This window comes from Cydia fagiglandana, chromosome 11 (genome assembly GCF_963556715.1).
Source record: "Cydia fagiglandana chromosome 11, ilCydFagi1.1, whole genome shotgun sequence".
Classification (NCBI taxonomy): Eukaryota; Metazoa; Arthropoda; class Insecta; order Lepidoptera; family Tortricidae; genus Cydia; species Cydia fagiglandana.
In genome coordinates, this window is record NC_085942.1 from 11,388,493 (window position 1) to 11,412,855 (window position 24,363).

Sequence of the window (24,363 nt, forward strand, 5' to 3'; positions counted from 1 at the left end):
CTGACGTGGTCGAATCGAGCCTTTCGAAGCACCCGTTTGCAGGACTTGGCAGCTGAGTTAAAGGCTTTTTTCTTCGCGCGAACCCTCTGTGCTCCAGCTTTGGTATCGCGGGCTAGTACCCAAGCCTGGTATGCAGACTGCTTAAGAGCCTCGGCTCGAGCACAGTCCGAATTGTACCATGCTCGGGTCTTGTGATCGAGCGATAGGTCGGAGAACGGAATGAAATATTCCATTCCCTGCCGAATCACATCCGCAACAGCCTCAGCAGAACAGGAGGGGTCACCCGAAGAAAAACAGACCTGCTGCCAGGGGAAAGACGCAAAGAAATGCCGCATCTCATCCCAGTCCGCTGACTCGTATCGCCATACTCTCCTCGTGCCCCTAGGGCAGAGATCAGGAGGAGAGTGGATCGACACGGATTTCACCAGACAGTGATCGGACGATCCTAGCGGAGCTGAGACCGAAACCGAGTGCCTGTCTGGATCAGTTGTCAGCAGAAGGTCAAGGCAATTGGGTGTATGGTCAGTAACATCCGGTATCCGCGTCGCAACATTTACCAGCTGGGTAAGGTTTAGGGATACAGCAAATTTGCGCGCTTCCCTCCCAGCGTGGCAAGTATTCTTGTACGGGAACAGCCACTCCTCGTGGTGGGCGTTAAAGTCCCCAAGGAATACGAGTTGAGCCGCGGGGTACCGCTGTTGGGCTTTATCTGCCATCTCAGTAAGGTGGTCAAAGAGCCTAGTTGTCTCCTGGTTTCCGCTGTGCGATCGGTAGACACAGGCATACAGAGTTTTCTCTGAGCCCGAGTCGACCATAATCCACAAAGTGGAAAACCCGGCAGCCTCAAAGCAACGGAGACGCTTGCAGCAAATGTCGTCGCGGACGTACACACAGACCCCAGCACGTGCTCTGAACTTATGTTCCAGTGAGTAGCCTGGGTAGTTGAGGTACGACGCGTCCGCTGGGGTTTTGATTTGCGTCTCCGTCAAAAAGAATAGGTGCGGTTTTTCGGTTTCAAGATGGTGGTGGACCGGATCGATATTTGAGTGCAACCCCCTGATGTTGGTGAGGTGCACTTTCAATGGGAGGAAGTGCAGCCGGTGTTTAACCCTATTCTTTTTTCTTTTTGTTTTCATATTTGTGGAGTGTGGGATGGGTGAAAAAATGCCTGTCGAGGTGTTGCGTTTACCAATTGGATCACTTGAGCTAATCCGGACAATGAGGAGCTCACTTGGAGACTGCGGGGACGCCCGACCCCCCTGAAATAACCCACCGGGTCCTCCCGTCCAGTCGCCAACTGGCACGGTGGAGCTATTCCAGGATTTTTCGCTAGGTGGCGGGGCAGCCTCTCGCACGTGGCTGTCGTACAATTGGGCCCCCAACTTCCTGCGGTCGGCCACCGGCAAGACCGTGCCTCGGATCCCGCTACCCTCCAGCGAGAGCTGCTCGGCCCGACGTCACTCAAGGATCCAAAAACCGGCATTATGCAACACAACTGACAGCAAATCATCCCCCAAAGGCACTGGTACTCCCGCTCATAGACGAAACGCAGCAAGGCTGCTTGGCGCCTGACTCCGGCGGGAGGGTGGTAGCAAACCAGGCGGCCCCTTGCGGGACCTACCACCGCTGGTTTGGACGTAGTTTAAGGACATACCCGGGTCCATTTCTTATCCATTTGGTTAAAACAAGTTTTATGAACGTGAACTATTTTCGTTACCTTACGAAACTCACTGGATAACCTCTTAATTTGAATTAAAACTGTTTATTTATATGATCAGGTATTAGTTGTAAGAAATGAGCCTAGTTTTGAACAGGCGCGTAATGCTTTCATGAAACTCTGACATCTGCAACCGTTCGCTGAAGAATTTTACTAACGCTTGGACAGAAACCAAGATCAACAAAAGAAGAATACTGAAAATATCATATACGGATAGAATATCTAACGAGAGAATGCTGCACCTAGTAAATATAGGTTGAGGTTTTAAAGCTGGTCAAAAAACGCAAGCTGCAATACCTTGGTCCATATCATGAGACACGAGAAGCATGAACTCCTTCAACTCATTATTCAGGAAAGATTCAAGGGAAATAACCATTCGGGCGAAGACGTAACTCATGGCTTAAAAATCTTCAGACATAGTTTAAACAGAGCACACGCTCATTATTCCGCGAGGTTGTGTCTATATCCCTCATGATAGCCGTAGTCGACCTTCAGCAGGCGGCAGGAGATAGCACTGAAAGATTTTTCTGACGTGACATCTCAAGGTTAAATGACACATTTTATTACCGAAACTGACAGTGCTGCAGCAGTAACGTTGCAACAGTGAAGCTGCTGCAGTCGCCATCCGAATGTCACCTTTATCCTTTATCGAAGCTGGCCTAAAGGAAATAACCGAAATTACCTATCATTGCTTGCTATCCTGGCCAACTATACGATTTAAACCTGCTGTGGTTCACAATCCCCAAATATCCCCAATTTAGGTAACATGACTTATACACCTGCACAAGAGTAACCCGAAAGTTTTGAACAGTCTATATTGAATATCATTACAACAGACCTTGGAATAAATAATGCTCAAGTGTAAGCGAATCCGAAGACCGTGCTTCGTATAGGCCCAGAACTTCCAACTGTAGCGGGCTACCGTGCGAGGCCGAAGGCCGAGCCAACCAATGTCCACGTGTCAGCGAAGATGTAGGCCGTGCACCGAGGGTTTTTCAACCTCTAGAGCTTTCCTGCGAAGGTCATTCATGTGAGAGCAAAGGCCGACCTTCAGTAGAGGCTTAGCTCTGACAAGAACCAAGGGCCAGTGTCTTAAAAAGCAAATTATTATTTACGAAACAAATTAAGTTTTAAAATTACTTTCGACGTGTCAAGGACGGCGTTGTCCCCATGGTCTCGGAGAAGACTGGCTAAAGTCGAAATAATCGGCTTGACGTTAGAGGTAATTTTAGAACTTAATTAAACGCTATTACTTAAGTCCCGTTTTCGTAAATAATGTGTAACAATCGTGAAAGTTTACATCAGTGTTTTTAAAGGTCTGTCCGTCCGCGGCTTTCACAAAACAGTATACTCGTAAAGAGCCATATAATTATGGCACTTTATACTGTTTTGTGAAGTCGTGGGTTCTTTATTGTTAAATATGATTTTTCTGCGACACGTGTATGTTTCGTTCTATTTTTAACCGACTTCCAAATCCCAAAGGAGGAGGTTATCAATTCGGTTGTATGTTTTTTATTTTTATTTTTTTTATTTTTTTTATTTTTTATGTTTGTTACTTCATATCTCCGTCATTACTGGACCGATTTTGAAAATTATTTTTTTGATTGAATGTATGTGCATACAGATTGGTCCCGTTTCTGTCAAAACCCAGTTCTGATGATGGGTTCCATGAGGAATCGAGGGAACTCCTCAAATCTTAAAGGCATACATATAGTGATTTTTGGGTTTTTATCATCAAATCAAGCATATACATCCAAAAGAGTGACATTTGATGAAGTGGAACTGCTGATGATGATCAGAACGGAACTCCTCAACGACGCATAGTTCACGGTTGGCGATTTGTCCTCTTCGTTATGTTTGTTAAGCAAGTTCAGTTTTTAATGCACATTTTTGTCAAGCTCGAGTTCTGATGATGGGATCCATGAGGAATCGAGAGAACTCCTCAAATCTTAAAGGCATGCGTATAGAGATTTTTGTATTTACATCAGAAAATTAAGCATTTTCATTAAAAACTGTCGCATTTGATGAAGTGGAACTGCTGATGATGATCAGAACAGAACTCTTCATCGACGCATAGTTCACGTTTCGAGATTTTTCCTCTTCGTTATGTTTGTTAAGCAAGTTAAGTTTTTAATGCACATTTTTGTCAAGCTCGAGTTCTGATGATGGGATCCATAAGGAATCGATGGAACTCCTCAAATATTAAAGGCATGCGTATAGAGATTTTTGTATTTACATCAGAAAATTAAGCATTTTCATTAAAAACTGTCGCATTTGATGAAGTGGAACTGCTGATGATGATCAGAACAGAACTCTTCAACGACGCATAGTTCACGTTTCGAGATTTTTCCTCTTCGTTATGTTTGTTAAGCAAGTTAAGTTTTTAATGCACATTTTTGTCAAGCTCTAGTTCTGATTATGGGATCCATAAGGAATCGAGGGAACTCCTCAAATATTAAAGGCATGCGTATAGAGATTTTTGTATTTACATCAGAAAATTAAGCATTTTCATTAAAAACTGTCGCATTTGATGAAGTGGAACTGCTGATGATGATCAGAACAGAACTCTTCAACGACGCATAGTTCACGTTTGGCGATTTTTCCTCTTCGTTATGTTTGTTAAGCAAGTTAAGTTTTTAAGCCACATTTTTGTCAAGCTCGAGTTCTGATGATGGGATCCATAAGGAATCGAGGGAACTCCTCAAATATTAAAGGCATACGCATAGATTTTTTTGTATTTTCATCATAAAATCAAGCATTTACATTAAAAACTGTCGCATTTGATGAAATGGAACTGCTGATGATGACCAGAATAGAACTCTTCAACAACGCATAGTACACATTTGGTGATTACGAATTTCGATTTTGACTTGGACTGGGTCCCGGACTCGGACCCAGAACCGGACTCATACCCGGATCCGGTTCGGACCCGGACCCGGACCTGGACTCGAGCCCGGGCTCGGACCCGGACTCGGACCCGGACTCAGACCCGGACTCGGACCCGGACCTTGACCCGGAAAACCACTAGGATACCTTAACTAAATAAACCACTATGATTACCTACCATAAAATGTGTAAGTATATAAGTATGATGATGCCAATCTTACTAGCCCCTCCCGCTTAAATCCCCGTACACCGCACCGCATGGGCCGTTAAGTGGGTTAGGTTAGGTTTGAACTGCGATCCTCACAGAACTGAACTGCTATCAGAGAAGTGGGTTAGGTTAGGCTAGAACTACGACCCTTACAGAAACGAAATGCTAGTAGAAAAGTGGGTGGTTTTACCTCCTTTTCTACATAGTGTACCATCTACAATAATCTTTCACCGGCCCCCATAGAAGTCGGTTTTTTTTTCTTAAAAATTATTAATATGCCATTTGACGCATTTTAAGAACTGCGCAGTGAAGGCGTTCAGGGTTCACGGGATTATCTGCAGGGGGTCTAATTAGCGACGAACGTGCTTCATTTATCTAATTATAAGTTTATTGTGTCCGCCGCATTTAATCACTGTTGGATCCTGTCGCACCACCCCCCACGAATTCACCTCATGCACACGATAACGATAGGAATAAGGTCAGTAATATTACCGAGATGTTATCGAAATATGCTCGTTACTGTACGTTTCCATGTCTTGTTGCTAAATTGACATCGTGTAGCAACCGTCATCTCTATGGTTTCTACGCAATGGTTTCACTAGGCTCAGTTGCAGTATTCTATTTCTTTAAACTTTAGGCGTGACCTATAGTTCGTATTTTTTTGCATTAGAAAGAACTCCGCAGAAGCAAGTGTGCAGTTTTTATCACGCTCGTTAATTGTTAATAATTATTGAATTATCTAATGTAGCATGGTCAATACATATACAGTGGAAACTGGATAAGTGGAATCGCAAGGGACCGGCTGTTTAGTTCCGCTTATCCAGGTTTTCCATTTATCCAGTTTTCCACTTAACCAGGTTTAAATAAAACGTTTTCTCACTTACAGAGGCTCTCGCTAATAGAGGTTCTGGATACTAGTAATGTCGCTTATAGAGGTCACGTATAGTATGGTCAAATAAAAGATCTAGACTTAAATAATCATCTTTTATTAAATATGTATGTAGATATACATATATGTATTAACAAAAAATAGGTATGTAATCCTGACTTTAAAAAAGCAATATTGTAAATAATCCACAGTAATCGTATACAATTTTCGAAATTTCAAAAACAAAATCACTCCTAATATTTATTTATGCAAGAGCAACCAGTATGTACTCATACAAAATACGTAGTTAAAACACGAACCATAATGTTAACGAAACAAACTACCCTCCGTGTGACGGTTTATTAAAAATACAGAGCTATTCCACTCATAGAGGTTTCGAAGACGGCTGCTTCCAGGTACAGAGGTAAAAATAAGAAATTTTCGAAAAAATGGATTCCGCTTATAGAGGTCCCAAAATTCCATTTATAGAGGTAATTCGTTGCCAAGGGACTGGAACCGAGAACTTCGGTCCACTTAAAGAGGTTTTCCACTAACCCAGGTTCCACTTATCCAGTTTCCACTGTAATTTACTTCAAATTGTTACCGCTAAAAGTACCAGATTTAGAGCCTCAAGCGAACTTCTGCGAAGTTCTTTCTAATGCTAAAAAAAACGGACTATATGTATAATGTTCTCACCGTTTATCTTTAACTCGATACTAATTAATAGGATGAGGTGTGACAGTCTATCTTTTCAAGGATTATTTATTTGTTCATTGCCAACCACCTTTTTCACCATTCAACGCTGGCCAACTTTATTGTCACGCGTGCAATAGAGTATTTGAGAGAAAGTTCGACCTGGCCAGCCACAGAGCTCAAGCTAGACAACGTCTATATATTGGAATAAAATATTTGGCCTCGAGCATCTTAGATATAGTTCTGAATTGTCCTTTAAAACGCTATGTATTATGGTGATCACGAACTTTATGCATGATTGCTATCTGTTGAACCTATAACTTATTATTCTAATGGAGATTAGAGTTGAACATAACATAAATTATCTTTACTGTGAACAAATATTTGTATTTTGCTAAGTCTTTCGGTAATAAATAATACTTAGATTTGGCTTTCAAATAAAATGTGAATTAACATGATGAAAATGACTAATGCAAATTATTCGTATCAATTGTAATCTTTGTTTTTATTTCCTTGATACTATAGTTCTTTTGCCCTAATTTTTCCCGCCGCGCCGACCGATCATATAGTATAAAATTGATATAATTGCTTGGGCATTTAATTTAACAATTGAATTACCATTTTAGTATCTTAGATATAAACACAACTAAAACAAAAACGGATAATGTTTAATTATAGACATATAACTGATTTGAAATCCTATTTTAGTAGAGATAGTGAAGATAAGGAATTACGTACTTAATATCTTAAATTTAAATTTTAATCTTGATTGTTAGGTAAAGTTTCCATCCAGTTATCACTAGGTCGAATTCGTGGGTGTGTCTTATACAGGCGGTCAGCTAGCAACTGGATTGTAGCAGATAACGAATCACGTCATTCTCTTGAAAAACATATTTGTTTTTCATTTAACCATCTATAGACCGATGTTATTGATTAGGATTTCATTTTGCTCTTTCCACTGTTTATCTTATATCCAATAAAAATATGTTTTGCCACTTGCAACATCTTGTGTTAAATAACAGGGTACCGTTTCTGTTATTTAAAATAAGACTGAGTAGTAGGATAATTGGCCACTGAAAAACCGTTTAATTAAGCTATTTGAGGGCTGTCCAGAACAAGATGGCTAGTTTTTGGACCCTTTTATTATTTGGTCTGATTAGTCTTGACCTCTGGTCATTCATTGTTCATAACTATGCTCGATACTTTAGGTCAGCCGTCGGCAACCAGCGGCTCGCCAAACTCTTGCTTGCGGCCCGCGAGCTTCCCTGGCTATTTTGTATGTAATACTGACGAACGACAATTTTTGCTAAAGTCACAAATATTACCAAAGTGCGGCCCGCGTCACCTTCGTTAACTATTATGTGGCCCTTGGCTGCTAAAAGGTTGCCGACCGCTGCTTTAGGTTATGGCCATCAGTAGGCGGTTGCTAAATTATTGATCGCATGTAAAGTATGCACCATATCACCTTATTGAAATTTAATTCTTAAGGGTCACCTTAGGTTCTCCTGCGAAGATACTCAAACATTTTTTTTTGTTAAATTCGAAGGATTGGAGTCGGATCAGTAAAATATTAAATAACATAAATGTATGAATAGTTACTAAAATTAAAATTATATTTTATTAATGGCACACTTATATGTATAATATATCTACAACAAATGTTTCGGAATAACTCCACCTTTAACTTTTTTTCTCGAATGAATCACACGCAGCACGCACCATTTCCAATGGCATTTCGTCCCAAATACGCTCGATAACCTATTTGAAATGATCCAGGTTTATAAGTTTATAATCATGTAATTTTGAAAGCATGTACGACCATACAAAATAATTTTATACGTTCAAGTCTGGAGAACTCGGTGGCCATTCATGTTTCGGCAAAAAATCTGTCAAATTAGCCTGACACCAATCTTGTACAGCATTTGCCGTGTGTGAAGGAGCTCCTTCATTATTAGGCCTTTTTCCCTCGATTTTACCGGCCACCACAAGGCGTACCAAATTGCTGGTATCCCTGCGTGCAACATGGCCAAAATACCGCAATATAACGAATATTATTATATAAGCAGGTTGTGGATAGACGTTGAATCTATTCTATTTTTAATTTTATTGCTTTAGAATAGATATATTGGGGCGGCGGAATGGTGGATCTCGGAAACGGCTCTAACGATGTCGATTAAATTTGCTACATTGGGGTTTTCGGGGACGAAAAATCGATCTAGCTAGGTCTTATCTCTGGAAAACGCGTTTTTTGAGTTTTTATACGTTTTCCGAGCAAAGCTTGGTCTCCCAGATATTTATTTATTTATCTCTTGTATATAGAATTCGTAAACGTAAGTCCAACCCAGCGATTCAACGAATTCTTTTCGGGGTAAACCATTTCGAGATCATTATGTTAGGCACTTATTATTTTGCTGCCTGCCTAAGAGGGTCCTAATCTGGATTTAAGAAACATTGTTAAATATAATAGGTATGGCACTATTCATCAGTCAAAACACAGACAACGTGCTTTCGTTTCTAAGCTGGCGAAAATTTGTCATTAAATCGAAAACTATAGCTGTAAATATTGTTATGACAGTATGACAGAAGATTTTAAAGTGTCACTGTATCTGGGCGTTGCTTTGACGTAACATCGTGCGAGATAACGTTCATATATATATACTGACGTCTCTTGGAGTCCCGTTGTATTTTGTCCATTACTTATCTAAGCTTCTTACGATTACCTTGAAGCTCGCCAGATATATTCAGCGATCGCTTAATTTATTAATTAAACACGACTGCCAGTATTATTCAAATTAAATAACTACATCTAGTATTTTTTTGCATTTATAAAATAAATATTTTGAAGTGAAAATGTGCTGCTATCAAAATAATGGACTTTGTGACCTGTGTAGAAATTTCCAGTTGAATTTTTTACAACGTAAGCTAATTGTCATTTGGTGATGTTTTATTTGTAAAATAGTCCTAAATTTTTAATCATCTAATCTTTTAGGACTTTGAGGCGAAATGTGTTAATGTGATTTAAATAAATGTGCTGTTCACACTAAAAGTATACCTTACGAAAATTAAATTGCAAAGGAGACTTACTTTTATTTTGTGCTCCGTGTCCGTTAAAACAATTTTTATGTAAGGCAAGTATTTAAACATTTTTTTTTGTTGACAGATATACTTAAGAGCTTTCCAAGCGCTGCGACGAAGATCGAATCTGGCGAGTTCGTCCTGCAGGACGACCTGTCCAGCCTGTATCCACCCTCGCCGCCCGAGGCCAAGCCCAGCCGCGCCGAGCTCGCCAACGATCTGTTGCAGCAGCTAGAGAGCCAGTGCAAACAAGGTAAATACCCAGACAACTGCTATACTACACACATTGCAGAACGTGACGTGTTGGAATGGTAATCGAGTTTCAATTATCTTTGAAAGAAAGAGATCTTCAAGTAAACCGTAAACATTGTGCTTATTCGACTTTTCCTATAGTTCTTTTTACATATTTGCCGTGACTTATTTTTGAAACGTGTGTTTCAATTAAAAGACATATCAAGATTGTTTACCTTATTTCTAATGCTAAAAAATCGAACTATGGAAGTATTGTATTGCCAAAAAACATGTGAATTTTGAGGTTCAATACATTACTAACCTAAGGTACTGCGTGACTATTAAACGAAATAAGTAAAAAACTCTAAAACTCATTCTCACAACGCACGTTCTGTAGATTCCTAGTTTAGATATTGTGCAGTTTACGTAACGGGGCCATGTTTAATCTAATGTTTTGAGGTTGCAAATCAATACTGATTAGACTATGCAGAAAAATAGATAGGACAAATATATGCGTAAGTGCGTACCCAATAGTTTTTTTAAACTGTATATGGAATAAATGGACTAGTGAGCGTATTATTATTTCTGTTTATATTGCTCAGGTCGTGATGTTTCAGGATGTTGACATCATAAAATAAATGCTTGTAAAATGACGGAATACATATTATACAATACAAATACTCTTTATTGCACATCTCATTACAGAAAACAATATATAATAACATATTATTATATTTCAAGACTATAGTTTTCCAGTAATATAGAAATATTAGAGCTCAAAATGTATCAAAGTTAGCCACACAAGCAAAAATAGTAACTCGTTCTGTAACTTCATTTGTTATATGCAGAAATGTTAAAAATAATATCTTATTTCAAATTTACAATATCCCATGAAAACCGAAAAAATAATACTTTTGTCTACAACTACTGCTAATTTTCAACGACTAAATGATTGCGAATATTGGGATATATATATATATTTTACTAACTCAGTCATTTACCCGCAGTAAGACTAGGTTTAAAATGATAAAATACGAGGGTTGAACTATGATCTTTTGAATCCTCGGTTAAGAACGTCACAGCAATGACGGGCACTGACGCAAATCGCATGTCCTAAATACTTGACCAGCTCGAGTAGCTTGAGCGGGAGACGCGAGCTGTTTACATTCACTACGATAACTGGGAGGGAGTGACCCGCTAAAGGGAAAACAACCGTCGAATCACGTCATTGCGCAAGTACTGACAGTTGTTGTTCTTTTATTCATTGTCCTTATTAATCGGCCATATGTGAATAGGAAGTTGCTTTTTAACCGACTTCATTCAATATTTAATTGTAGGAAGCTCTTATGTAACATTCGGACATAATTCTGCGATTCAAAAAAGCAACAGACTTAAACCAACTGGGGAACATGCAGGTTATTTTATTAATTTAATGTGTTAAGTTACCTTTTATTTTGTGTACCTACTTACGACATCGGGCATATATCTTTGCGACAGTTAGTTATTTCCTTTGAGGTTAAGATCATTTTCGAAATGTATTTTTATTGGATTTTCTTGGATTTCACGGGCCTATAAATCCCGGTCTTTTGATAGGCTTGATGCGTGGGGATATAGAATATAGATCCACCACGTAGAGGCCCCTTAGAGAGCTTTAATGTTATGTAGAACGCCTGCTGGAACCCATTCACAGGCGCAATAATAGACACCCGTGAACCGGTGGCAGCAGGCATTGGACTGTTGTAGAAAAACCGTCCGCTCTATGGGGGTTCTCAGGGGCGATAAATCGATCTAGTTAGGTCTTGTCTTTAGGAAAACGCGCATCTTTGAGTTTTTTATGTTTTCCGAGCAAAGCTCGGTCTTCCAGATATTACATATTAATTTTAAAAGCAAGTAGGAAAAAGCTTTAAATTTGTATGAAAGTTTTATTTACTTTAAGTACCTACTCGTATTTTAATAAATAATAATTAATTTAAAACAAACGCGTCGTCGATTTGGATGAGCTATTTATGACGTGAAATCTGCGTTCAACAGATAACATAACGGATAACATATGTGTAACATAATCTTAATCTCGTTATTAATCAGGTTGCCAAAAATCGCCATATAAAAAATTGCTAATTCATTACGTCTTTCCTCTATCATAGTGGCAGGCCTATCTATTAAATGTATCTAGACTTATCTCTATTGAGTTGGTTTAATACCAGTTTGATCCTGATAAAGTTTGGAGGTTTGGTTTGGTGGTTGGACATACACACGCCGTGCGAGTACAGCCCTCTAATTTATAAACATGTTGCCTCGGCTGTGTGCTTACCCCTAGTATAACTTGACCTAACAATCCGTAACGACCGTATATAATCGGGAGATCAATGTTTTATTATTTGCTGAAGCGTTAGCCGATACGCTCGGTCGACTTTGGTTATGATAGTTCTGACACACCCTCTGTGGGTGACTAGCATGTCGTTCACATCATTTAAACGCGTGATTCTGCTAATTATTACGTCGTCACTGATAACTATATTACTGATTTGTTAAACGAAAGATATAAGCCTATAAGGTGACCCGCCTCTTTTGTATCTACGACTTTAATTAAGACAATTCGTTATATTATCAGAATCCCGGCTTCTTTTATGTACAAGAATATGAAGTGGAATCGTTGAAATAATTAGTATATGTATTCTTATTAATACCAAATGATTTTCCTTTTCATTGTTATCTTTGTACACATTTACGTCACGTCTCCAGGTTCATTGGGTTGACTGTCAACGCGAAGAATTCTTATTGATTGATTTAATAATTTTCATAATTACGTATTAGCTTTTTAACTTGTTATTTTTTGTTTTTGTAATGGAAGTGTAAGCAAATAGTAATTCAATCGAACAGTTGTGTCAAGATACCTACTGTATAAACATTGCAGCACTGCACTGAACTGCAGTTCGATTGAAACCACACCACCACAAACAACGGCCCAAAATCTTTTAAGTTAAAAGTTTAAGGTGAAGTGTGTAAGGTCACATAATAAATAATAGTAAGAATTTTTAGGCGAAATTAGGATACAAACTTAGAGTCGGGATAATATTAATTGACGTGAATGAGTTCTTTTGACAGTCAGTTATGAACTAAAAATGCTAGAAGAAATAACATCGAGCAATATTGATAAGTTCTGATAAAGAAAACTTTTCCATAACAGTGAACCTGTGACCCTTCGGTTGTTTGTAGTTTTGTTGAAAGTCGGTATAATGTGGAAAAGTTTTGTTTATCAGCCCTTATCAACCTTGACAAATGTTATTTCCTCCAGCATTTTTACTTTATAAATGATTGTCAGAAGAGTTCCCTCTTTATAGTTCGGTTTTTTGCATTAGATATAAGCATTTGCACATGAAAAAACACGTTTTAAAAATAAGTCACGGCAGATATGTAAGCACTATGAATTTAATACGATCATTCATATTCTTCTGCTTTCTTATGTAATAGTTACTGATTTTTAAAAAGCGTTTTTCAATTAAAAGACATGTCAAGATCACTTACCTTCTCTCTAATGCTAAAAAAAACGAATATATCAGCCAGACGCCTGGCTAAAAATTATAGTTTGCTTGCGATATCGAATGTCGCACGATTGCCTTTTTGTCGGCGTAGGCGCATCTTGTATCTTTTATAAAATGCCAATATAAAACCGCGTGGACCTCTGCTGTCAAAAATTTGCCATTTATATAACGATCATAACAAATACATGAAGTTGATATATAGGTGCAGTGATCAGTGCTTAACCAGGTACTTTTTAGGGATAATCTTCGGACAGCAACATTATTTTATTACCTACGCATTTCAGTCACATTTGCGTTAGCACACCTGGGAGAGACAAGATGCCAATCGTTCACGCTCCGTAGGGTAGTGATCTCTCTCTCTCTCTCTTTCTCTGTCTATCTCTATCATTCTTCCTTATTAGTGCGACAGAAACAGTTGTGTTTCGTTCGCTACGGAGCGTTAACTCTACTCACCCTGGCTTCGTCATATTTTTCGCGTGTTCAGCTTGTTTATCTATGTACCTAGTAATAAATCTTTACTTTATGGTCACGCAACGGCAATGTTTATCAGTACATTTCTTTGGAGAAATAGGGAAAAATACTACGAAAGAGCCAGTTTTCAAAAGATACATTTGAAGTTAAATAAATACTAAATATTAGATAGTCGATCGTTAAGTTTACATAATGATTTCGGGACCGGAGAAATCCTGAAGTTTATTTTTGTATCACTACACCTTATAAAACAAAATCCTCCGCCGCGTCTGTCTGTTTGTGTGTTTGATTGTAGGTTCGCTATAAACTCAGAATATATCGGTATTCACCTATCAATAGAGTGATTCTTTAGGAAGGTTTAGGTGTATAATTTCTTAGCCCGTGCGAAGCAGGGGCGTTAGTTGACATTTAAATATCAGGGATATGAACTTCCTTCGCATAAATTGATACTATCATTCTTATTTATTAAATTCAGTGACAAAATCAATAAGTTAAATCTACACAAGCTTTTAAGTATATAATATATTGTCTACAGTTGTCATTAAGTATGTATTATTTTAAAGTCTGTGTATGATCTTTATTATTTGAAAAGCGAAAATAATTGGACGTAGTAGCGAAACGGATTCATTCTATAGGTGAACCAGGATCTATTGAGGGTGCGCCATGTTACGGAAATTTGTTGGTACTAATTTCTAGCAATGGCAACAATTTTAATAATAGACAACATCTATCCTCTATTATAGTTGTCAATATTGACAATGTAAACATTGCTTTCTCTAGTTTCGTGTGAATTATTATTAAACTCCAATAATCATGCCGAAAGTTTCAGATTTTACAAAGCAAAAAGTTGTAAATAGTGTATATAGTTATTTATTGGAAAAAAAAACGTGCGGGAGAGAAATTTCTTCCATTAGAAAACATAACGAAATTAGCATCTGAATTGACGGGTAAGTTTCAAACTTATGGACAAATGTCACTATAGTCAGGTCGTCACGATTTGGTTGATGTCTTGTAATAATTTGATTTGTGTATTAGGTGTATCGCATGCATCGGTATCACGGATTGCTAGCGAAGGGCGTAAGGGCGGAATTAAACGACCAAACCTAAAAAAATAAAACAAAAAAAGAAAATACATTTGGATGATTTTGATTTATGTGTCATACGTTGTAAAATTCACGAATTTTATAGCGTGAAAAAAGAAATACCAACAATAAAAAAATTGTGGACTGTTATAAAAGAAGACATAAATTTCCCAGGGGTAAAATGACTGAAGAATATTTAGATCCCGATTTCAACTATGCTGAATAGAACATATTTGGTACGTTAAATAATTTTATTTGTAAAATGATCTATATAAATTCTTACTTATAACTCTTGCGTTACTTATTGACTTTACGCTATTCATTTTATCTAAATCGAGCCAGCCATTTAAGCGCAAAAGCCGAAGAAATATCCAAACATCAAACTTCGCACTTATTAAAGTTGTTGGAATAAAACAAAAATCATCTGCCAATTTCCATTGTCCCCACTATACAAATTGTTGCTATATAAAATTCAAAACGAGCGCCCTCTTGACAATACTCCCAAAGTTCTGGTTTACCTATATATATTTCGTCATTATAAACCAAGACTTTTCCTTTTGACAGAAAGTTCATCATTCTGTATAGGTAACTACTTAATTAAAACTTAGATCATTATCGAAGCCACTGCGGCTCAGTTTTTCATAGCTACAAAATCCAGAAAATATCTTATTATTAAAAAGTAGTATAAAACCGGATAAGTTTGATTCGGAATCGAGAGCACAAAGTTTCGTAACATCACTTTATTTTTATTCACGCTTGACCGGTTTATATAATTTTATTAATTCAAAAGGGACTGTCATGTGTCAGTATGTGTTCAAACAAAATACTTGATATTATTTAGCTAAAAGTTAATTGCTTTAATACAGAGATGGGCATTAATCGATTAACTTTTTAATCGACTAATCAATCGATTAAAAAAGTTAATCGTCAAAATTAATCGGCGATTAATTTAATCGCGATTAATTTAGTCGACCTAACATACGATTGAAATTGAATTAATCTTAATATTAATCGATTAAATTTCTCGATTAACTCTCGATTGAAAGTAGACAGGATACTGGTGGTCATTTTTGTATGTACCTAACTAAAAATCAAAACTTCTTGCGTACACATTAAAAACCATTCCAGTGTTATAAATGTGCTTCAATAGTATAAGATGGTTACATTGGTTACTATAATAATGCGGATAACTTAGCGCGGCATCTCTAGGTAAGGGTTTAGGGCTTGTAGCGCAGGTATAAAAATTAGAAAGAGAACGACGTATGTGTATGAAAGAGCAAACACATTACTTACCTCTTATCAGTTGTTCTCTATAAGGTTTCAACTTGTCAATGCAGTAATTACTTACTAATTACATCGAACGGATACTATCCTATCGAAGACGGTCGAAATTAATAGTCTCCAAGTGAACATACATAAAAATTCGTCTGTTACTTATATTATTTATGGGTCAATTTCTGAACACGATTTTTTTTCTGTCCGTGATGAAAATCGCGGGCTAGCATCAGATAATACTTACCATTTTTTTTTTACATAAAGAAGCCACACTTTCACACCGGGTTCCATATGAATTCACTGATTAATTGGTTTTTAGAGTACACTTAAAAATACCTAAAGGCTCAAATTACTACTCCCGTGCCCTATCCGGAATCTACTTTTGAGCATAATGAAAAATCCTACGAAAAATTCTACATTAGTATCACTAATTTAGTGTCAAATACTTAAACTAGATGATATTTAAGTTTTGGGATGTAATGTGAAACCAAGTCGGTTATTTTAGTCAGTGCCAGGGGGTATTTTTTTAGCAAGTTTTTTTTAGGAAGATTATGATATTTTTGAGAAATTACTTAACCAACCTACACTTTGAAGATTTTCCCGCAGGGCAGGGACACCCCGTATACCTATGTGTAAAGTAAGGCGGGGTAAGACTAACTTAGTTTATTTTGATCGGGGCAAGACTAACAGTATGAGGATTCCATACAAGTGATAGTCTTACCCCACCTTACCTCATATGTGTTCAAACAATTTTTTGGGTTATTAATTTATGAAGGCAGCATATTCGATTTGTTCAGATTAACTTACACAATAACTTCTTCTCACTGTGGCCCTATTTATTTCTTAGTATCATTTCCTATAAGACCATATAGGAAATGATCATACACCTTGTACCTATCTACATGCAGATACATAATGACACTTTTTAATGAATAGTTTTGTATGTAAAGACGGACAAGTTTACGAAACTACTCAAAGTATTGTTTTGAAATATGTACATTTTACTAAGAAAGAGATATTAGTTGTCATTAAAATAAAGGAAAGGATTAGTCAAATACGTAGTTTTTAGTGTAACATACTTTCGTAGATTTGTCGTTCGAAACTAAAATTAAAGAAGGTAAATATGTCCGATGCCACTTCAGTATGGTTGCAGTATATTATTGTAGATTAAAATATACATAAATAATAGTTTTAAGTACCAAAATAAGTTAAGAAAACAATTCCCGTGCCGTGTTCTAATTTCCGACCTAGTAAAATCTAATTTCCATGGACACACTAATTCCCGTGCCCTGACCAAAATTTTAAATTTAAATAACTTTTATAGTTTTATGAATATTTTTATCCCATAAGAAAATTAATATTTATTATATTTTTTATCAAATTCTCAGCATATTTTTTTTTGTGTAATGTTGGTATTTCAAAATTCCATGGGAATTAGACAAAAATGCTCGTTTGGTGAAATTGACCCTTATAAATGTTTCAGACGAATTAGGCACCTCGTCCTTTTTTTTAAGTCGGTTAAAAAGACCATATGTATTGCTAAAATTAATCGAGAGAAAATTAATCGAACTAATTAATCGATTAAAAAAATTAATCGCCGGTAATTAGTCGACGATTAATTTAATCGTGACAATATTAGTCGGAGCTTTTCGACTAAAATTAATTAATCGTCACTTTTAATCGTTGCTCGCGATTAAGTCGGTTAATTTTAATCGTTAATCGTCAATCGATTACATTTTGCCCAACTCTGCTTTAATATTAATAACTACTTCATCGACTTTAAAAAAGGTTTAGGAGGTTCTTAGTTCGTCGGGATCTGTATTTTATACATGTTTCTCTGATTTCGGGAACACTGATGCTGGACCAGTTTTGAAACCTCTTTATTATATAAATGATAGGTATATACTTCAAAGTTAGTCTCATTGCAATCACGGCAGGATTTAATGATGGGAATTTGAAAAACACTTCTAGTCGGGGCACACCTTCAGTGATTTGGTTGGTTGGGTTTTATTTTAGAAACTTGCGCTTGTGTTTTCGATAATCAAATAAAGTGGAACTGCAGATGAAGACCATACAATACACTGATTTAAGTAGTCTGTTCTTTTTTTTTAAAGGTCATAATTTTATTAAAGATGATTCCTCACGTTGGAACGGAGTTGTAGGTATGCGTGTAGGTTTGGTAGAGGTGACGGTTAAAAGACGTTTTTAAGCTCGTCATTTGTTCCGCTATAATAAGGATAAACAAGTAAACGTTGTGTAATTAAGGGTGGCAGGGAAACGATGCTCCCTCCGGCGTTTGATTGACGAGCGCTCCCGTCGCGAGACTGCTAAATGCAACATTTTGAACAATGGGAAGTTAATTTGTTTTGTTGTTGTTTGTTTGAGGCGGTTTAGCATGTTGATTGCCCTTGTAAAAGTGGGAAATGAACACGTTTTCCGACGTGGTGGTGGCTGCAGCGCTGCAGGCCGCGTGGGGGGGAGGGCGCGACCGCGCGCTGCGCCCGCGCGCCAGTGCTAGCTTGTGCCGCGACGCGCCTGCTGGTGGCGCACTTTGCTCGTTTCACCCGTGACAATAAATTCGACTGGAGAAAAACATTACGGGCGCTCGCGCTCGGCTCGCGACCTATGTCTGCCGCCGTCCATGCGCAGCCTGGACGCCGTTAGAATGAAGTGCCACTATCGTTGCATTTTTAACAAGGAGATAGTCTTCAACTCACAGAAGCTCGTCAAAAGACGTTAGATCCCGGGATCGACTGTTGAATCTTTAACGACGACCATTGCCCACACATTGAGGAACCCGGTTTAGAATACCACTGCCTTTATATCGTATTATCATTTAACTCTATTGTTAAGGACATTTTTGTTGTGGATTCGTAAAGCGGTTTTTGAATAAAAGTTGGAGTTCGTGATGGCTCTCGCAGATATGTATGCTGGTACGTGTTGTTCGCTCTGATAGCGGGCTTTGTTTGTTTTGATTCCTTGAAAGGGTTTGCTGAGAAGGCAGTTTCAAGGCCTAAATCCGCTCTTGACCTCTCGACTCGATGGACTCGTATTTTTAAGTTGCATTCCATGTTACATTTTGTATTAGTGCGCAGTTATATGAATTATCTATGTTTACAGTTTTTGCTTCTCTTGACCAAGATAATCATCTATTTTAGTTAATTAGCTTTTAATGGATTTTAACATTAAATTGTTTTCAATCGTGATCGACCACGATTGAAATTGACTACACTATTTATGTGCACCTTAATTTGTCTGACGGATTTAGGAAACGGCAATATGTAACAAAAACGTATTAATTATACCTACTGTTTTAAATAGGCGTGCAATCAAATGCAAATTAAGTATGCAAGAGGCGTATAAAAATGAATGTATGTAACATGTTGGTTGTGTTGTGTATCGGTCGAGGAATTTCACGTGGCGCGCCGCCATTGCGCGCGCTGGCCTGTTTAGCCGGCGGCCTAAGTAGCGAGAACCCGCGGTGTATCGCCCGCTCTTGCTACATCGTCATACCATACTTGTACCGAACGCAGGCGACCGATTGGACAGGCTCTCGACACTTGCACCCGTGGAAACTGATAACCAGTTCGCGCACAGGGCGACCTCGCTCGATGCTCGCCCAATAATTAAACGCACTTATTGACCACTTGTTTCCATTTCTACACGCTGATAAGTACCTCAAAATACTCGGCGCCTTTCTATATTGTTGCATAAAGGACAAGCCAGTCTCGAAACAAACATATTTTATTCATGTTGCCTTGATGATGGAATTGTAATTGTCAACTTGTTGTTGTGTTATGATATGTTTTACAGATATTTCGACAACAATGTTTTGCTTTAAAACACATCCGCGTTTATAAAATAACACGCACAACTAAATTTATATCACATTCTTGATTAGCATGAAGTCATTGACACTAGAGGGTTCGACTAGTTAGTTCGGTTGGGACAGATATGGTCCAACATAAAATGTTGTTCTGATGAAATGTAGGTACCTACCCAGAACGTTATCGAAGGCAGCGAACTCCGCAAGAGAAAGGTTATCGGCGGTTCGCGCGGCAATATCCCACCAATCCTAAGACAAGTGACCAGGCGGCTCTGATTTTTAGGGTTCCGTACCCAAAGGGTAAAACGGGACCCTATTACTAAGACTTCGCTGTCCGTCCGTCCGTCTGTCTGTCACCAGGCTGTATCTCACGAACCGTGATAGCTAGAGAGTTGAAATTTTCACAGATGATGTATTTCTGTTGCCGCTATAACAACAAATACTAAAAACAGAATAAAATAAAGATTTAAATGGGGCTCCCATACAACAAACGTGATTTTTGACCAAAGTTAAGCAACGTCGGGAGTGGTCAGTACTTGGATGGGTGACCGTTTTTTTTGCTTTTTTTTATTTTTTTTTTGCATTATGGTACGGAACCCTTCGTGCGCGAGTCCGACTCGCACTTGCCCGGTTTTTGCCATATCCAAATCCATCCACTCCATGTGCATTACAACAATTTCAGCAGAACTGGAAACAACGGTCGACCGGTTTTGTTACGATCGTAAAAACATTAAATATGCTCTCGATTCGTAACTATCTGTTAACCAGGAGAAAGTTTATCGAATATTATATAAAACGTGCACCGTGCTTTAGTTAACAGACTGACAATCTTACCAATCAAATCCAATTGATGGTAGAATGCGCTTGACGGTCAATTATGATATTGTGAGATGTTTGTGTCCCATACAAATTATTCACGGTTTGTTTACGGGTTGCTACATACTGGTAGCGTAAATACTACGAGTTCATAGGTAGAGTGTAGACCAAGCTAAGTTGGCAGCTATTTTGATATCCCAGACTGTGCAAGTATTATTGTATATCAAACTATTATGAAATTATGACGCTTAAATAACACTTGCACAGTCTGGGATATCAAAATCGCTGTCAACTTAACTTGGTCTAACTCGAATCTAGAAAACCTTTAAGTGTCGAAATCAGAGAAAACATTAAAAAGTATCTGATTTAGGACATTGAACACCGTTTCCTGTAGAATCGGCAAAATCTTAAAAGAATAGGTAATTACGAATAACAGTTATAGGTATGCAAAATACACCCTGACAAGTCTTGTTACTCCACTCGACACCTCCACTTGCGCCGTCTGACGTTGTTAGCTATTTATGGACTACATTCTGTTGTCTTGCCCGATATTGTCTCTGAAAAGAATTCACTATTGTGTAAATACTAGCAGGGACGATTAAAACCACTTTGGTGTTAGGCAGTGGCAGTACTAAGTTTTGTAATTTTATACTTGTTAAATGCCATATTTGTAATAGTGGTTTAATTAATGATTTGGTTAAATTAAATGAGGTTAATATTAATAATGTTTCTGTAGGTCATTTTATATACCGTTAATGCAATAGTAAAACATCCGTGTTGTTTAAAGTAAGTCTGAAGGTCGAACAAACGCTGTATGTGTAAGTATACATATACATACAGCTTAAAGTAAATTTAAATCGGAGCTGAGAGTAGGTACAAAGTAGAGCAGTTAAAGATAAAGCATACAAAATAAATAGTTGATACTAATAATTATACCAACCCACTACATACATGCTTATGGTTGCATGCAACGTGAGATCTTGTTAAATAGGGTATGCTTACCTTGCAACTGACTTTTGTAGATAAATGCGCGGCCGAATTGTTTGCACGGCCTCATTTTGGACTTATCACTCCTATATGCGTAGTTAAAGCCAACTTTAATATAATTAAATAGGTAGCCAAGTTTATACTCGGGGAGTTGTATAGCTTGTTAGGTAAAATATTTTATTACAATGCGATACTTGGTAAGAAGAAAGGATAGTTAAAGTAGGTACGTGCACCAGTTTTTTGTGTGCGTTGCTTCAGGGTCATTATCAAAGTAAACAATACGATATCGTGCATGGCGACCAGCGTTGGAGTGGAACACAGTTCCACCGAGCGACCTTTACGCGCTGTGACCTGCCACTGAGGTCACTAAACATTGATTTTCTTTACACTATACTATTTATAAACAAGCAGAGGTCTCAAATACAGACGATAATTACAAACGAATCACAGTAGTCATTAAGCATACCGATTATTAACTCATGATCCTGTATTTCAACCGATACGTAACGAGAGCGACTTCGAAACTTAAGATTGTTTGGATTGCCCGTTGTCCCCAATTATATTTTCAAGTAAAAATCATTAACGAGCCGCGGTATGTCCAGAGGAGCTCGCGTAAATATAAAATGAGGCATGGGAATTTTAACTTTATTTTACGACAACCTATAAATGTGAGTCCACGAAAATATTTTTCAATAGAAAACGTGCAATTATACAGCAATATAAAATGCTTAAACGCAAAAATACGCTCGGTGCGCGGTTTTTCGCTATAACAATTAAAAATGACACTGAACAGGTTTCACCTTAACGAATACGAGTACTTAGTCGGTTTTCATGGTGCTTTATAATTTCATAATATGACTCAGAATCTGCGTTATCTACCTATGTCGCAGTAAACGTTAAAACGTTTGTAAAATGACGACGCCGTTTGTAAACGGCAGATTCTTACAATTTGCCTGCGACATGACACATTTTGCTTAATACAAAAAGCTTGATAATCATTAAGTCGAATTCGTCTCTAACGGAAAATTGTCTTTTACAGAAAACATATTCTCCAACTGGCTGGAGGAGAAGGTAGACCTGCCAATATTCGAGAACATCACGCAAGCGGCGGAGCCCGTGGAGGTTCCGGCCTTGTACCTGGCACCCCTGCCCGCGGCCGGCCCGCAGCCCACCGAGGAGCTGCTGCGCGAGTTCGAGACCGTGTACGGCGCTGTCGAGCTCACGCACCTCACGCCGCCGCAGAGCCCGCCCGGGCCCGCCACGCAGCTGCTGCTCAGCTACGCGCAGGCGCAGCACGCGCCCGCGCCGCACGAGCCGTGGCCGCAGCAGCAGCAGTCGCCGCAGCACCTGACCGCGCCCGCCGACTACGAACGCGAGCTGCAGGCCGTGGAGGAGCTCGTCCGCCACCGCGCCTCGCAGCTCGCCTCGCCGCAGCCGTCGGCCGGCAGCGCCAGCGCCTCCCCGCGTTCGTCGCCCTCCTCGTCGCCGCGCTCCTCCACCGACGACGACTGGTCGCTGCCGCACGGGTCGCGCCCAAAGCCCTACTCGCGCGGCGGCGACGACCGCCGCTCGCGCAAGAAGGAGCAGAACAAGAATGCGGCCACGCGCTACCGCCAGAAGAAGAAGGCCGAGATCGAGGTGCTGCTGGGCGAGGAGCAGGAGCTGCGCGCGCGCCACGGCGAGCTGGACACCAAGTGCGCCGACCTGCAGCGCGAGATCCGCTACCTCAAGAGCCTCATGCGCGACCTCTTCAAGGCCAAAGGTCTCATCAAATAATTTCACCCCCTCCGCCGCCCCAAGCGAAAGAAATCTATCTGTAACGCGCGAACAGAGCGCTCTATGAATACCGTTCAAAAGAAGATCTTAAGGAGTTATATTATCGATGTTTAATCTATTTTTTTAAGGCATATAGGCATAAGTCGGCTAATTATTGTTCGCTTATGGTATCTGCAACCCCATCTCTTCGAGCAGCATTCATCACTCATCGATCGAGGGATAAGTACATTAACACCTTTGGAAACATCACAGGAGGCGAAATTTCTCACCATTCATGCTATTAGACGATAGGTCGCATTCGTTGTATTGAAAATATGTAAGAAAATATCAATCATTATGTACTTACAATTTAAAATTTTGTTAATTTAAATCCAATGATATATTTTTATTCCTGTACAATGGCATTTACATATTTTTTTTATCAAATTGACGTATTAATTAATTGACTGTTTATATTTTCATGCAATAAATGGAATGCGACGGCGGAATAAACATGTTTTTTGTACTCGAAGACCCTGACACGTAAATATTTATTATCTGTGTGATCGTCATAAATGCTATAATAGAACAAGGAAATGATCAGTTATCAGTGAGCAGCTAACTTGTAGCTGTTTACAAACAGTTATTGAACGTCCGTGCCGAGATTCGCATAAATCAGATTTGACCCTAATAAATGCCATAATAACAGCAATTATGCAGTCGAAGGATTGGAAACTTTCGTGCAAGGATAGGTCTCGGTTATCTTAGCGTGAGCAATTAGTTGCAGTGCGATTTTGTAATTGTGTTTCCACTTGAATCTATTTATAGCGGTATTGCAACCTTAAACGGCTATTGACGTAAATTACTACAATTCTTTTCATGTATTCTATTTTTTACATAAACAAAACATAGAACAATTGAATATTAATTA

At 38.6% G+C, this 24,363-nt stretch overlaps 1 protein-coding gene across 1 annotated transcript in view; it reads left to right on the forward strand.

The window, feature by feature from the left end:
* The window catches only part of LOC134668955 (activating transcription factor of chaperone), a 41,867-nt gene extending 17,922 nt beyond the window's left edge, over positions 1 to 23,945 (forward strand). Inside the window, exons 4-5 of the mRNA XM_063526464.1 lie at positions 9,533 to 9,700; positions 22,717 to 23,945. Coding sequence (XP_063382534.1) covers positions 9,533 to 9,700; positions 22,717 to 23,453 — 905 coding nt within the window. The 3' untranslated portion in view covers positions 23,454 to 23,945. The remainder of the gene's footprint in view (positions 1 to 9,532; positions 9,701 to 22,716) is intronic.
* Positions 23,946 to 24,363: the final 418 nt, after the last annotated feature.